The sequence below is a fragment of the Aquarana catesbeiana genome, linkage group LG01 (assembly GCF_042186555.1).
Source record: "Aquarana catesbeiana isolate 2022-GZ linkage group LG01, ASM4218655v1, whole genome shotgun sequence".
NCBI classification, from domain to species: domain Eukaryota; kingdom Metazoa; phylum Chordata; class Amphibia; order Anura; family Ranidae; genus Aquarana; species Aquarana catesbeiana.
In genome coordinates, this window is record NC_133324.1 from 44,694,606 (window position 1) to 44,708,684 (window position 14,079).

Genomic DNA, 14,079 nt, shown 5'->3' on the forward strand with positions numbered 1-14,079 from the left:
AGCCATGACTTGATTATTCAGCAGTAATGCTATTAGACCTTTTAAACATCATCCCGGGCAGGAATTATCAATTAATACACTGAAGCTATTGAAGCCATCATCGGCTGCCTGCTGTTTATCTGATGCATTATGGTTGCACTCTTGGTTACGGGACATTACTTTTTACATCCTATGCAAAGTGAATATTGTTAACCGGCTGCTGCGCCCATATTCACCACGTAAATTTGACTACCATTCAGAGGGGCATTTTTCAAGGGTCAAGAGACTGCTTGCGGGGACAATCGTTGTTCCTGGTTAAAACACACTGATAATTACCTTAGAATATAATGCTCGGCAACTCAAGGACACTCTCCTTTTTGTGATGAAATCAGCGCCAGTCTCTAAACTATGAGTCAGTCAGTGAGATCCATCCAGTCATCTTTATACTGAATTTCAATTTTTGTTCTAAGGGAAATTATTTTCTACCCCTTCCCCCGGGGCCATTCACAAGGAATCTGTAAGATATTTTTCCTTAATGGAATATGGTGAATACCATTTTAATATGCTTTCTGAAACAATGCAATTTTTTCGCTCGGCAGTATCCCTGTGAATGTAATGGTGTTCGGATTTTCTGTGTTTTTGTGGGGGTTTTTTGTTTATTTGTGTGTATTTTTGTGTATATGTGTTGTTCTTGCTTTTTTGTGTGTCCCTAAGCATCGCATCCTTTTTTGGGTGATCCCTCCCATGGAGGGAACCTTGAAAAGTATGATGTATGAAGTTGTATGTGCTTTTATACCAGTTGCAAGTTAAAAATCTTTGGAGTCTGTGCCTATATTGGCATTAATAAATTGAATACATTTTGTAATTTTTATAGAACCATTTCTGACGTAGACTTTCTTTTGCGGAAGTAGCCATTTTTTGAATCTCAGTAGAAATACTTGGTTTCTTCTTTTTTATGTATGCCTAAGAAATTGCAGCCTGTCCAAAAATGGCTAATAGCTGTGGTGCAAAACTGTAATGCCGCGTACACACGGGCGGACTTTCGATGGACTTTCGACGGACTTTTGATGGACTTCCGACGGACTTTTGAACGAACGGACTTGCCTACACAGGATCACACCAAAGTCTGATGGATTTCTATGTGATGACGTACGACCAGGCTAAAATACGGAAGTTGCTAGCCGGTAGCCAATAGCTGCCCTAGCGTGGGTTTTCGTCCATCGGACTAGCATACAGACGAGCGGATTTTTCGACCGGACTCGAGTCCATGTTCCAAATCTATAGTCCGTCAGATTTTTGACCAAAAGTCCGCTGCAGGTCCGATGGAGCCCACACACAGTCGGATTTTCAACCGGATTTGGTCTGTCGGACCAGTCAGGTCGAAAAGTCCGCCCATGTGTACACGGCATAAATTGTTTCCCTCTTCAGTCTCTGAAACAAGTCACTATTTTCTTTTATTTCCATATGCAATGTGCACTCTTAGTCACTCAAAAAATGCAGCCTGTCCAAACAAGCCTAATATATGTGAACTGTAGCATTTTTGTATCATTAGCCTCTGAATCAAGATATACCTGTCTAATCATTAAGAAAAGTAAGCCTATCCATACAGGCATAAAATCAGTGGTAAAAATCTGTAAATATTTTTAAACTTAGGTCTCCTAGAAAATAACTTATTTTTATGTGCTTGATCTCTTTCCTAGAAATTGCCGTCTATTCAAGAAAAACTCAAAAGGTGTGCTCTGAATTTGTGGAATTTTGTGATCTTCAATCATAGGAAATAGATTTTTACTGTGAGCCCATGTAGGTGGCTCTTCAGCATACTGTATGATGTTGTGGAGTGCTGTTTATACTGGATAATTGGTATTCCTTATCCTAACCTGGTTTTCAGTTCACTACATGCAGCTAGCACCTTGCAGGGATGAGTTACCCTATTGACTTCACAGTGCATGAGTGATGCTTTTGCTCTGGGAAGGTTCTATCAGCAGTTTGTCCCCCTTATCTGCACAGATTAGCTGCATTCCTAGTATAAGTTACACTATATTCTTCTGTTGAATCAGTTAAAGCAGTGGTTCTCAACCCTGTCCTCAAGTACCCCCAACAGGCCATGTTTTGGGAATTTCTCCTAGATAAAATAGCTGTCCAAAATACCAAGCCATTGACTCTGATTTAACCACTTGCTTACTGGGCACTTAAACCCCCCTCCTGCCCAGACCAATTTTGAGCTTTCAGCGCTGTCGCACTTTGAATGACAATTGCGCGGTCATACAACGCTGTACCCAAATGAAATTTTTGTCATTTTTTCCCCACAAATAGAGCTTTCTTTTGGTGGTATTTAATCACAGCTGGGGTTTTTATTTTTTGCTAAACAAACAAAAAAAATGGAAATTTTTAAAAAAAAAAAAATCATGTTTAATAATTTGTTATAACATTTTGCAAACAGGTAATTTTTCTCCTTCATTGATATGCACTGATGAGGCGGCACTGGTGGGCACTGATAGGCTGCACTGATGGGCACGGATAGGCACAGATAAGGCGGCACTGATAGGCACAGTTAAGGCGGCACTGATAGGCACAGTTAAGGCGGCACTGATGGGGACAGATAAGGCGGTACTGATGGGCACAGATAAGGCGGCACTGATGGCCACGGATGGGCGGCACGGATGGGCGGCACGGATGGGTGGCACGGATGGGTGGCACCCATCTGATGTCCCGATCACGGCCGCCGGTGATCGGGTTTTTTTTTTCCTCCTCACGCTGTCAGCTCGAGGAGGAAAAATAGCTGATTACCGGCTCTGTTTACATCACATGATCAGCTGTCATTGGCTGACAGCTGATAATGTGGTAAGGGGTCGGGACCGGCCCCTTACTCTGATCTGTGATCAGGCGAGTCTCATAGACTCGCTGATCACCGAGTGCGCCGCGTGCCCTGCAGGGGGCGCGCAGGCCGCTCGTGCACGGGACGACGTCAATAGACCTCGTCCCGGCAATTTAGATCCGCGCTGTTGCTGTCATTTGGCAATGGCCCGGATCTGAAGCGGTTAAAGCACCCGTGCAAGATAAAGGAAAGCCTTCAAACATGGCCTGGGTACTTGAGGACAGGGTTGAGAACCACTGAGTTAAATGACTCTGATATAATAACATTAATGTTCAGATACCTAAGTCTGTGGGTTTGTAGTTGTGCTTGACATGGACATTCACTGTACTGTTCATTTAAGCACAAGAGACTCCATTTTGTTCTCACTGTTGAAATGTGTTCTGTAACCTTCACCTAACACACAGACACTTCTCCTACTAAACGCTCTCTACTCCCCCCTCCCTTCTCAAGGTTTTACTTTTGCATTTGTTCTATTCGCTGGTTTTTAATAATATATTTCTATTTGTTAGCTTTTAATAACATATTTCTATTTGTTAGTTTTTAATAACATCTCACACCACCCCTTTTTTATCTATGTATAAAATAACATGTAATAATACATTTTTCACTGAACGGACATTTTAAACACAGTGATTGAGTCCTGTAAATCTGTTCCTGCAGCTGCAGTATTAACTTTGTTTTAGAGTCCCAATCAGAAATCAGTCATATCAGCTTGGCGAGCCAGCCAGGAGTCCTAGAAACAGATGATTGGCATAAATCAAAAAGCACATATGCAAAACTAGATCTCTCTGAACTTAAGGCTGTGGCCAGAGAAAGAGAGATAGAGTCTGAACTTCCAGAGCAAACCATAATTTCCAAATTGTGGCAGCAAGATGAAGAGAGAAGGAAGGGAGATGCCAGCCCTTCTGCCCCTTGCATAGAGCAATCTGTTGCAGTTTATCCTGTCAGAACCCAATTAGTTTTTGAAGGTGATGCTGATGACAGTAAGCCTCAAATTAAATGGCATGTACCTTTTAGTCCCCAAGATATGAGAGCCATATTAGAGGGATTGGGAGATCCGAGAAAGAATCCAATTGGGTTTGCAAACAAACTTAGCGCTGCACAGGAAGCATATGAGGCTTCTGCTACTGACATTCATCAGCTTCTTATTAAAGCAGTGGGAAGCAACATATCTGGCTATATACTTAAAGAATGTGGTGTAGACGTCAAAAATCTAGGTAAGATGGTTAGTGGACGGGAGGCTTGTGAGAAATTGAAGGAAAAATTGCCCCAAATATATGGACAAACCAGACATGCTGAATTTATTAATGCTAAGCAAGGGAAAGAGGAAGCCGCAGGGGCTTATTGGAGGCGGTTAAGCGATATGGCTGAGGAAGCAGGCATTAAAATAGAGGAAGAGAAGGCGGGAGAAACTGCAAGTCCATATACACAACTGGTGAAACAAAGGTTTCTTGATGGTTTAATACCCCAGTTGAAAGAAAAGTTGTTCACAGCAAGGCCTGAGGCAGGCAATATGTCTATTCGAGACGTCCTGCCTATCCTGTTGTCCATAGAAAACAGGATTAACCAAAAATACAGCAAACCCAAGGTTATGTACATGGGGAAGCAAAGAGGAAGAGGAAGAGGCAAAGGCGATTTCAGAAATCATGGCAATCGGGGACCAATTATATGCTACAATTGTGATGTGGAAGGACACATTCTGCCAAATTCTGCCATCTTCCTGACCGTAGACTGGAAAAGAGCTTAGAGGCACCTCATGCTGATCCCAGTTCTCTGCCAAAAGCAGTGGATCAGGCATAGGAAAATGGCATGCCAGTATCAATCATGTTAAATAGGGGAGACAATGGTCCCGAGGCCAGAGTTAAAGTATTTTTACAAGAACTCCCCTATCCTGGAGGAGAAACAGAATTAACCTGTTTAATTGATACTGGTGCAAGCCGAAGTGTTTTTAATATAGAGGACTTACCTCCAGGATTATTATCTACAAATGTTATCTCTGGTGTTGGCCTAACCGGGACCTCTACTGATTTGGTTGAGTCCAAGCCACTTAAACTCAGGCTAGGACAGCAAACAGAAATTGTCACTAAAGTGTTAGTTTCAGACACAGTTCCTACCAATCTTTTGGGAGCTGACATTTTGAACCAAATTTTAGCAAACATAGACTACACTCCTACAGGAGTCCAAGTGGTTAGTAGTCTGTCAGGAGAAGTTTTAAATTCTGCCTGTGGAGTATTTTTAATCCAGGACTCCACTCCGCCATTTCCACCAGGATTGAAAGTGATTCCCGCTGAATTATGGGCCACCAGCAAATATGATGTAGGTCTACTGGATTGCACCCCAGTCATGATAAAAATTAAACCAGGAGCCCATCTCCCACAGATTAAACAGTACCCACTGAGTATTGCTCAGACTGAGGGGATAAAGGATCAAATCACTCAACTGAAAGCAGCACGGGTTGTTGTACCAATTAAGTCCCAGGTCAATACACCCCTGTTCCCAATTGCAAAGAAGCCAGACAAGAAGGGTGGGCAGGTGGCATGATTTAAGAGCCATTAACAATATAATAGAGGCAGATACCCCGATCGTGCCTAACCCCCGCACTTTACTAATGGAATACCTGCCTCCAGCACCTGCTTTACAGTGATTGATCTTGCAAATGCTTTCTTTTCGGTGCCCCTGCACCCAGATTGCTGGCACCTTTTTTCATTTACCCATGATGCCCAAAAGTTAGCATGGACAAGATTGCCCCAAGGCTGTGTGAGTAGCCCCTCTGAATATAATACTGCGTTAAAGCAAGTATTGGACCAATGGTCCCCCTCACACCCAAACACAGTTTTGCTTCAGTACATAGACGATTTGCTTATTTGTTCTGATACAAAGGACATTTGTAGCAGAGAAACAGTAAGCCTTCTCATGTTTCTCTATAACAGTAACAACAAAGTTAGCAAAGATAAGCTACAATACTGCCAAGAGAAAGTGATCTTCCTGGGTCACTGCATTTCACATGGAATCCGTCACCTAACCCCAGATCGAGTTAAAACTCTACAAAACTTTGAAAAGCCAAGAAATGTACGGCAACTACGTGCCTTCCTGGGGTTAGTGGGATATTGTAGGGACTGGATTCCAAATGCATCAGAACTTATTGCTCCTCTATATGAGGCTACCACTAGAAACCCTTTCAAACTCACATGGGACAATGAATTGCAGATGAAGGAGCTTATTAAAAGCTCCTGCCATTGGACTTCCTGACTATACTAAGACTTTCTCGTTGTTCTGTCATGAAGTCAATGGATTTGCTGCAGGTGTACTCACACAGCTACATGGAGACAAACAGAGGCCTGTGATGTATGTATCAGCCTCATTAGACCCTGTCATCAAAGGCTCCCCCAGTTGTATGCGAGCCATAGCCGCCTGCATTTTGCTGCTAGACAAAGTAACGGAGCTTGTACTAGATTCTGCTCTGATCCTGTATGTGCCACATGCAGTACAGGAAATCATGAATCAAGTAAATACCAGACATGTGTCTGCCAGTAGATTTGACAAGTACCAGTCTGCTCTTTTTGCTCCATCGAATTTAACAATCAAACGATGTGTTACTTTAAATCCGGCTACTCTTCTTCCTATAATTGATGAGGAAGATGCAACAAATGGTACTGATGTAGAACCTGAGAGTTTTTCTCATGATTGTATGGCTCTTATGGAGGTAGAAAGGGCCTCTGTCACACCAGCAAAAGATGAGCCTTTATCAGATTGTGACACACACTTATTCGTAGATGGTTCCAGATTTTACACTGATGATGGTCAGCCACACACAGGGTTTGCTGTAACCACTACAGACACCATGTTACATCAAGAAGCATTGAAACCCCAGATGTTAGCACAGAAAGCGGAGTTGTGTGCTGTAGTCAAAGCATGTCATCTCCTAGAGCAGTGTTTCTCAACTCCAGTCCTCAAGGCGCACCAACAGGTCATGTTTTCAGGATTTCCCTCAGATGAAATGGCTGTGGTAATTACTAAGGCAAATAAACTGATCAAATCACCTGTGCAAAATAGTGGAAATCCTGAAAACATGACCTGTTGGTGCGCCTTGAGGACTGGAGTTGAGAAACACTGTCCTAGAGAATCAAAGGGGAAACATTTACACTGACAGCAGATATGCATTTGGAATAGCCCACGATTTTGGGCCTATCTGGAAAGCACGGAACTTTCTGACTAGTGCAGGGAAGCCAGTGAGACATGCAAAACTCATAGAGCGGCTATTGGAGGCTTTTCAGAAACCAGCAGAAGTTGCCATCTTGAAGGTAAAAGGGCATGCAAGGGGAAATGACATGACAGCCAGAGGAAATGCTTTAGCAGACCAAGCAGCAAAGGATGCTGCCCTTATGGCATTTGGAGTCACACCCACTGTAGGGGTCGCCCAGGTAGCGGGGACAGATTCCCCTCATCAAGAGCAGTGGGATGTAGAAACTCTAATTCAATTGCAGAACCAGGCCCCTGATGAAGAGAAGGATAAGTGGATCAAATGTAATGCTACCCAAAATCAGGAGGGCCTGTGGAGCGCTGACAACAGGTGGTGTCTACCCAGGAGGTTGTACCCAGTTTTAGCACAACTGGCACATGGCGTCAGTCATCTTGCTAAGGGCGCGATGGTGGCACTTACTGACTGCTATTGGATAGCACCTGGATTTAGTGCATTTGCAGCCAGGTTTTGTGCTTCATATCTCACTTGTGCTCTGTACAATGCAGGGAGGCCTGTCCATGTTCCCCAAAGGCATTCTCCTAAGCCAGATTTCCCTTTCCAAAGAATTCACATAGACTACATTCAGATGCCCAGAATAGGCACCTATGAGTTCGCTTTAGTGTGTGTTGACATGTTCTCAGGTTGGCCCGAGAGCTGGCCAGTAGCCAAAGCAAATGCAAAAACAACAGCAAAGAAAATTTTGAATGAAATAGTTTGTAGATATGGAGTTCCTGAAACTATTGAGAGTGACAGAGGAACCCATTTTACTGGGGAAGTAATGAAAGAGGTAATGGAAGCCCTTCACATACAGCAAGCTTTCCATACACCTTATCATCCACAAAGTAGTGGTAAAGTTGAGAGGCTTAATGGAATTTTGAAAAACAGATATGCAAAAATTAAAGCAGATACAGGAAAAGGATGGGTGGATGCTTTGCCATTAGCCCTATATTCTGTACGAACTACCCCTAAACAACCACATGGGCTGTCCCCCTATGAGATTTTATTTGGAGGGCCACCCAAAACAGGGCTATATTTTCTCCTCTAATCTGTTAGAATATGTTCAGATTTTGCAAAGAACATTGAATAAAATACATGAAGGTGTTTATAAATCTATCCCCGACCCAGATTCTGTTTCAGGTATTCACAGAATCCAACCAGGTGACTGGGTGGTGGTCAAGCAACACGTCAGAAAGCCACTAGAACCAAAATTTGACGGACCACATTTGGTGCTTTTGACAACCGGTTCTGCTGTCAAGTTGGAAGGAAAGCCCACCTGAATTCACGCCAGTCACTGCAAGAAAATCCTGAAATGATGATATCCTTTGAAAAAATGATGATAATGTTTCTTTTCTTTTTGTTGTTTGTGAGAACTGAGACATGGAAAAATAACCCTTTCATCCAAATGTTTAAATTGTATGCAACCCATAGCAACGCTAGTAACTGCTGGGTGTGTTCTCACTTACATCCCCAAACAGGAACAATACCCATGATAGCAATGCCTCTCAATTTCACTGAACTAAACAGGACCAGAATAAATGGCTCATACATCATCTCCACAGCTAATGAGCACAGATCAGTAACTTTGATGGTTTCAAAACAGATAAACACTCCACAGATTTGTTTAAACATTACATGCCCCTTTAACACTAAATGTACACGGTTGGGCAATTCAGATTGCACCGGAGCAAAGATTACAGTTTATGGAGGAAACTATGGTCAATATTATTATATCCCAGATCCAGAACTAAATAGAAGACTTTATAGTACAAATTGCTCACAGTTCCCAATATGTGAAAATATCAGTTACCTGAGATTCCATGTTATTGCTTCCAGTTTTTTAGGAGCAGGCATACCGTCCATACGTAGAGGGTTATATTATATATGTGGAAATAAAGCTTACGCCTGGCTTCCTACTAATGTTACAGGTACATGTTATATTGGGAAGTTGGTACCTGCTTTGGTTGTTCGCAAAGATACAGTGCGACCAGATCAAAGTCCAGAATACCCTTTAGTGTTCAAAAGAGAGCTGTTCACTGAAGGTGACATAACATGGTCATGGTTCCCTTCCTGGACGGGATGGGGAATTGAAGCAATGAAAAGAATAAATAATTACACCAGAATTGTAGATGAGATTATTAACCTTACTACCACTGATATAGGTTTATTAAATGAAGAAATGGCTCAGCTTAAAAAAATAGTATTAGAGCACATATTAACGCTAAATTATCTCACTGCAGCTCAAGGTGGGATGTGTAAGGTATTTCGCACTGACTGTTATATATACATTTCTGATAATGAGGACATTATTAAAGGGCATCTTGCTAAGATAAGAGAACTACAGAATAAGGCCAGAGATATTGCTAAAGATGGATGGAACCCCTTTCAGGGTTTAGGAGGTTTTGGTGATTTTTTATATGGCATAGCAACATGGTTACAGAAACTAGGCGCTTACATTGTGATGTTCCTATTTCTCATATTTGTTATTTACTTCCTCATCAGGCTATGCCTCTGTGTGACTACCCGCTGTATCAACAAATGTACCACCAGCCCTGATGAACCCATTATTGTGAGAAAGCTAGGAGAGAGCTGAACAGGACGCCGTCTCTCTGCACAAATGTAACAGGAGTTACCAGCTATCGGCTGAATGTAACGCAGAGAAGAATGGTGTCAAATAAACAAAAGGAGGGATATGACATGGACATTCACTGTACTGTTCATTTAAGCACAAGAGACTCCAATATGTTCTCACTGTTGAAATGTGTTCTGTAACCTTCACCTAACACAGAGACACTTCTCCTACTAAACGCTCTCTACTCCCCCCCTCCCGTCTCAATGTTTTACTTTTGCATTTGTTCTATTCGCTGGTTTTTAATAATATATTTCTATTTGTTAGCTTTTAATAACATATTTCTATTTGTTCGTTTTTAATAACATTTCACACCACCCCTTTCTTATCTATGTATAAAATAACATGTAATAATACATTTTTCACTGAACGGACATTTTAAACACAGTGATTGAGTCCTGTGAATCTGTTCCTGCAGCTGCAGTATTAACTTTGTTTTAGAGTCCCAATCAGAAATCAGTCATATCATGCTGCTATACAGATGCCAGGCTTCTGCATTTATAAGTCACAGTGCACCTGTCCAGGCCGCTGCACTGAACCCTCCTGGTGTACTAATGCTGGGCATGTATCGATTCTTGGGACCCGCAGCATCTCTCAACCCCGCCTGTCACACTAAAGATGGGGAAGCATTTACTAGGTTCCTCCTCGGCTCTGACGTGTCTTATGACAGGTCAAGAGGAGGAGCCTGGTAGGAGGGGCATCTCCTGCACTGCATTGAGCCGCGCTGTATCTGAGGTCTGTGTTTGGAGGGGAGATTTGGGGGGAGAAATTAAAGCATTTAGTGTGATAATTGTACAGGAAGGGGGATAGGGGGCTGTGCTGGGAGGGGAAGACAATCCTGTCAAGGATGGCGATTTGGGGGTGGAACTCTGCACCCTGTACCTAGCACCCACCTGAACCCTGCACCCTGCAGATCAGTACAAATAGCACTACAATACTATATAATTCTACAGCCTGTGCAACAGCATATATTGTTGCATTAAAATACAATTGGATTTTTGTATTTACTGAAGAACCAATAGAATAATCTTCAAAGTCTATTTTTCTTAGAAAGCAGACCTATTTGTGTGTTCAAGTTTGGCCTGAACAGAATAATGAAACATTTTGGAAAAAATATACAGCTTAGAAGTCCAGTACTTGAGACCAATATGGCGAAGACCTCCACAGCCACCATGTATTTTCCTTTGGCACTTAGATAGGCCGGGATTATGGCAATCCAGACACTGCAGAACACCAGCATGCTGAAGGTGATGTTTTTGGCTTCATTAAAACTGTCCGGTAATGTTCTCACCATGAAAGCCAGAATAAAACTCACAGCTGACAGAAACCCCATATAACCCAACACAGAGTAGAACCCCATAACGGACCCTTCATTACACTGAATGACGATCTTGTCCTGATAAGAGTGAGTGTCCATTTCTTGAAAAGGATGAGAAACAGACAACCAAACAAGACATATGATACCCTGAACAGATGAAAGCAGCATTGCTGCAGAATTTGGAAGTGTGACTCCAATCCATTTCCTCCAGTAGCTGCCGGGTTTGGTTGCCGTAAAAGCAATGTAAACCATGATTGTTTTGGCTAGAAGAGAAGACACAGCTGTAGAGAAGATGGTACCAAACGTGGTGACACGCAGTATACAGGTTATATCCAGTGGCTGACCAAGGAACAAGAACACACAGACGAAGCTCAGCAAGATACAGACAAGCAGGACAAAGCTCAAACTTTGATTATTAGCTTTGACAATGGCGGTATCCAGATAGCAGATAAAGATTCCCATTATGAAGAGAGTCACTAGACAGAGTAAAACAGAAATGAATACAAATACTGTAGAAATATTATCAGTGTAAGAGAGAAATTCCACAAATTTCTGAATACACCGATCCTTCTTCTCATTTGGCCATTCATCTTCTAGACATCGAATACAATTTTCACTGTCTACTGAAAATAAAAAGACTTTTAATGCATTGAATTGCTGCTGAACCTTCATGTAGAAAATGCATATAGCGATTAGGGATGAGCTGAACACCCCCCCAGTTCGGTTCGCAGCAGAATATGCGAACAGGTAAAAAATTTGTTCGAACACGTGAACACTGTTAAAGTCTATGGGACACGAACATGAAAAATCAAAAGTGCTAATTTTAAGGGTTAATATGCAAGTTATTGTCATAAAAAGTGTTTGGGGACCTGGGAGCAGTGAATTTTTAAATTGAAACAATAAAAGTAAAATATTCCTTTAAATTTTGTACCTGGGGGTGTCTATTGTATGCCTGTAAAGTGGCGCCGTCTTTAGAACAGTCCCTGCACAAAATGACATTTATAAAGGAAAAAAAGTAATTTAAAACTACTCGCGGCTATAATGAATTGTCTGGTCCCGGCAATACAGATAAAAGTCATTGAAAAAAATGGCATGGGATCCCCCCAGTCCATTACCAGGCCCTTTGGGTCTGGTATGAATATTAAGGGGAACCCCGAACCAAAATATACAAAAAAAATTGCACGTGGGTCCCCCCAAATTTCATACCAGGCCCTTCAGGTCTGGTATGGATATTAAGGGGCACCCTGCAACAAGTTTTTTTAAAAAATTGCGTAGGGGTCCCCCTCAAAATCCATACCAGACCCTTCAGGGGCCACCCGTTTACGTACACGGTTGGCCCCGCCCCCCTCTGACGCCATGGGGAAGCCATTGGAAAGACCCTGTGCATCAGAGGGGGCGGGGTCACCTGGGTACATCACCATGTAGCCCCACCCTCAGTTATAAAAGAACTGTCATCGGCGCTGAAGCGTCATAGGGTGGGTGCTTCCCATGGAGGCGGATCTTTTTTATTTTATTTTTCGGTCGGTTGGCAGAGCCATAGAAGAAGATGAATGGACTTTGTAGGACATTTTTATTTTTTTATTTTTTAATATAGGACTTGTCCGACGGTGTGTCTTGTTTTTTTTTTAACATTTTGACACTTTTTTTTGTGAAATGGTAGGGGTACAATGTACCTGTTACCATTTCAAATGGGGGGCGGGATCTGGGGGTCCCGTTGTTAAAGGGGGATTCAGATTCTGATAAGCCCCTCGCCCGCAGACCCCCACAAACACCGGGCAAGGGTTGTGGGGATGAGGCCCTTGTCCCCATCAACATGAAGACAAGATGCTTTGGGGGGCTACCCCAAAGCCCCCTCACCTTGTTGAGGGCATGTGGCCTGGTACGGTTCAGGAGGGGGGCGCTCTCTCGTCCCCCCTGTTTTCCTGCTGCCTGCCAGGTTGTGTGCTCGGATAAGGGTCTGGTATGAATTTTTGGGGGGACCCGCCATTTTTTTTTTTTTTTTGGCACGGGGTTCCCCAGGTCTGGTATGGATTTTGAGGGGGACCCCTACACCATTATTTAGAAAAAAATGGCACAGGGTTCCCCTTAATATCCATACAAGACCTAAAGGGCCTGGAATGGAATTTGGGGGGACACCCACGCAATTTTTTTTTTACATTTTGGTTCGGGGTTTCCCTTAATATTCATACCAGACCCAAAGGGTCTGGTAATGGACTAGAGGGGATCCCATCCCATTTTTTTCAATGACTTTTATCTGTATTGCCGGGACCCGACAATTCATTACAGCTGCAAGTAGTTTTAAATGACTTTTTTTTTGCTTTAGAAATGTCATTTTGTGCAGGGACTGTTCTAAAGATGGGAAAAATGCACCACTTTACAGGCATACTATAGACACCCCCCAGGCACGAAATTTAAAGGAATATTTCACTTTTATTGTTTCACTTTAAGCATTATTAAAATCACTGCTCCTAAAAAACGTCTTTTTTAAACTTTTTTTTGCATTGATACATGTCCCCTGGGGCAGGACCCAGGTCCCCAAACACTTTTTATGACAGTACCATGCATATAAGCCTTTAAAAGCCTTTTGCATTCCTCCCATAGACTTTTAAAGGGTGTTCCGCGTCTTTCGAATTTGCCACTACAGAGATATATACTAGTGGCTTACAGGGTTTAAGAGTTGTGCTTGCCCAAGAGCAGGACAGAAACTGCTAAGCTGTGGGCTCTTAAACAGCATTATGTGGTTTGGATAGCTTGTTTCAATTATAGCATTCACTTTTAATTCGATTTCTGCACAGAAGCGTTGATGCTTTCTCATGGTGTCCACAAAAACAGCCCAAATGGGAGAAGAGTATGAACTTGTTCCCTCTCAAATAGACAGTCGTGAAATGAGCACCACCTCAGTAATACAGAAAAGCCATTTTCAGCAAGACAGATTCTGGTGGTAGGGGATTCAATAATTAGAAGGACAGATAGGGCAATCTGTCACAAAGACCGTGATTGCCGAACTGTATGTTGTTTACCAGGCGCTCGAGTTCGGCATA

The 14,079-nt window shown here is 42.6% G+C and overlaps 1 protein-coding gene across 1 annotated transcript; it reads right to left on the reverse strand.

Moving 5' to 3' along the window:
- Positions 1-10,162: 10,162 nt before the first annotated feature.
- Positions 10,163-11,710, reverse strand: LOC141142274 (vomeronasal type-2 receptor 26-like). Its single transcript, XM_073629241.1, has one exon. It carries the CDS (start codon positions 11,708-11,710, stop codon positions 10,751-10,753), a length of 960 nt encoding a protein of 319 aa, XP_073485342.1. The 3' UTR covers positions 10,163-10,750.
- Positions 11,711-14,079: the final 2,369 nt, after the last annotated feature.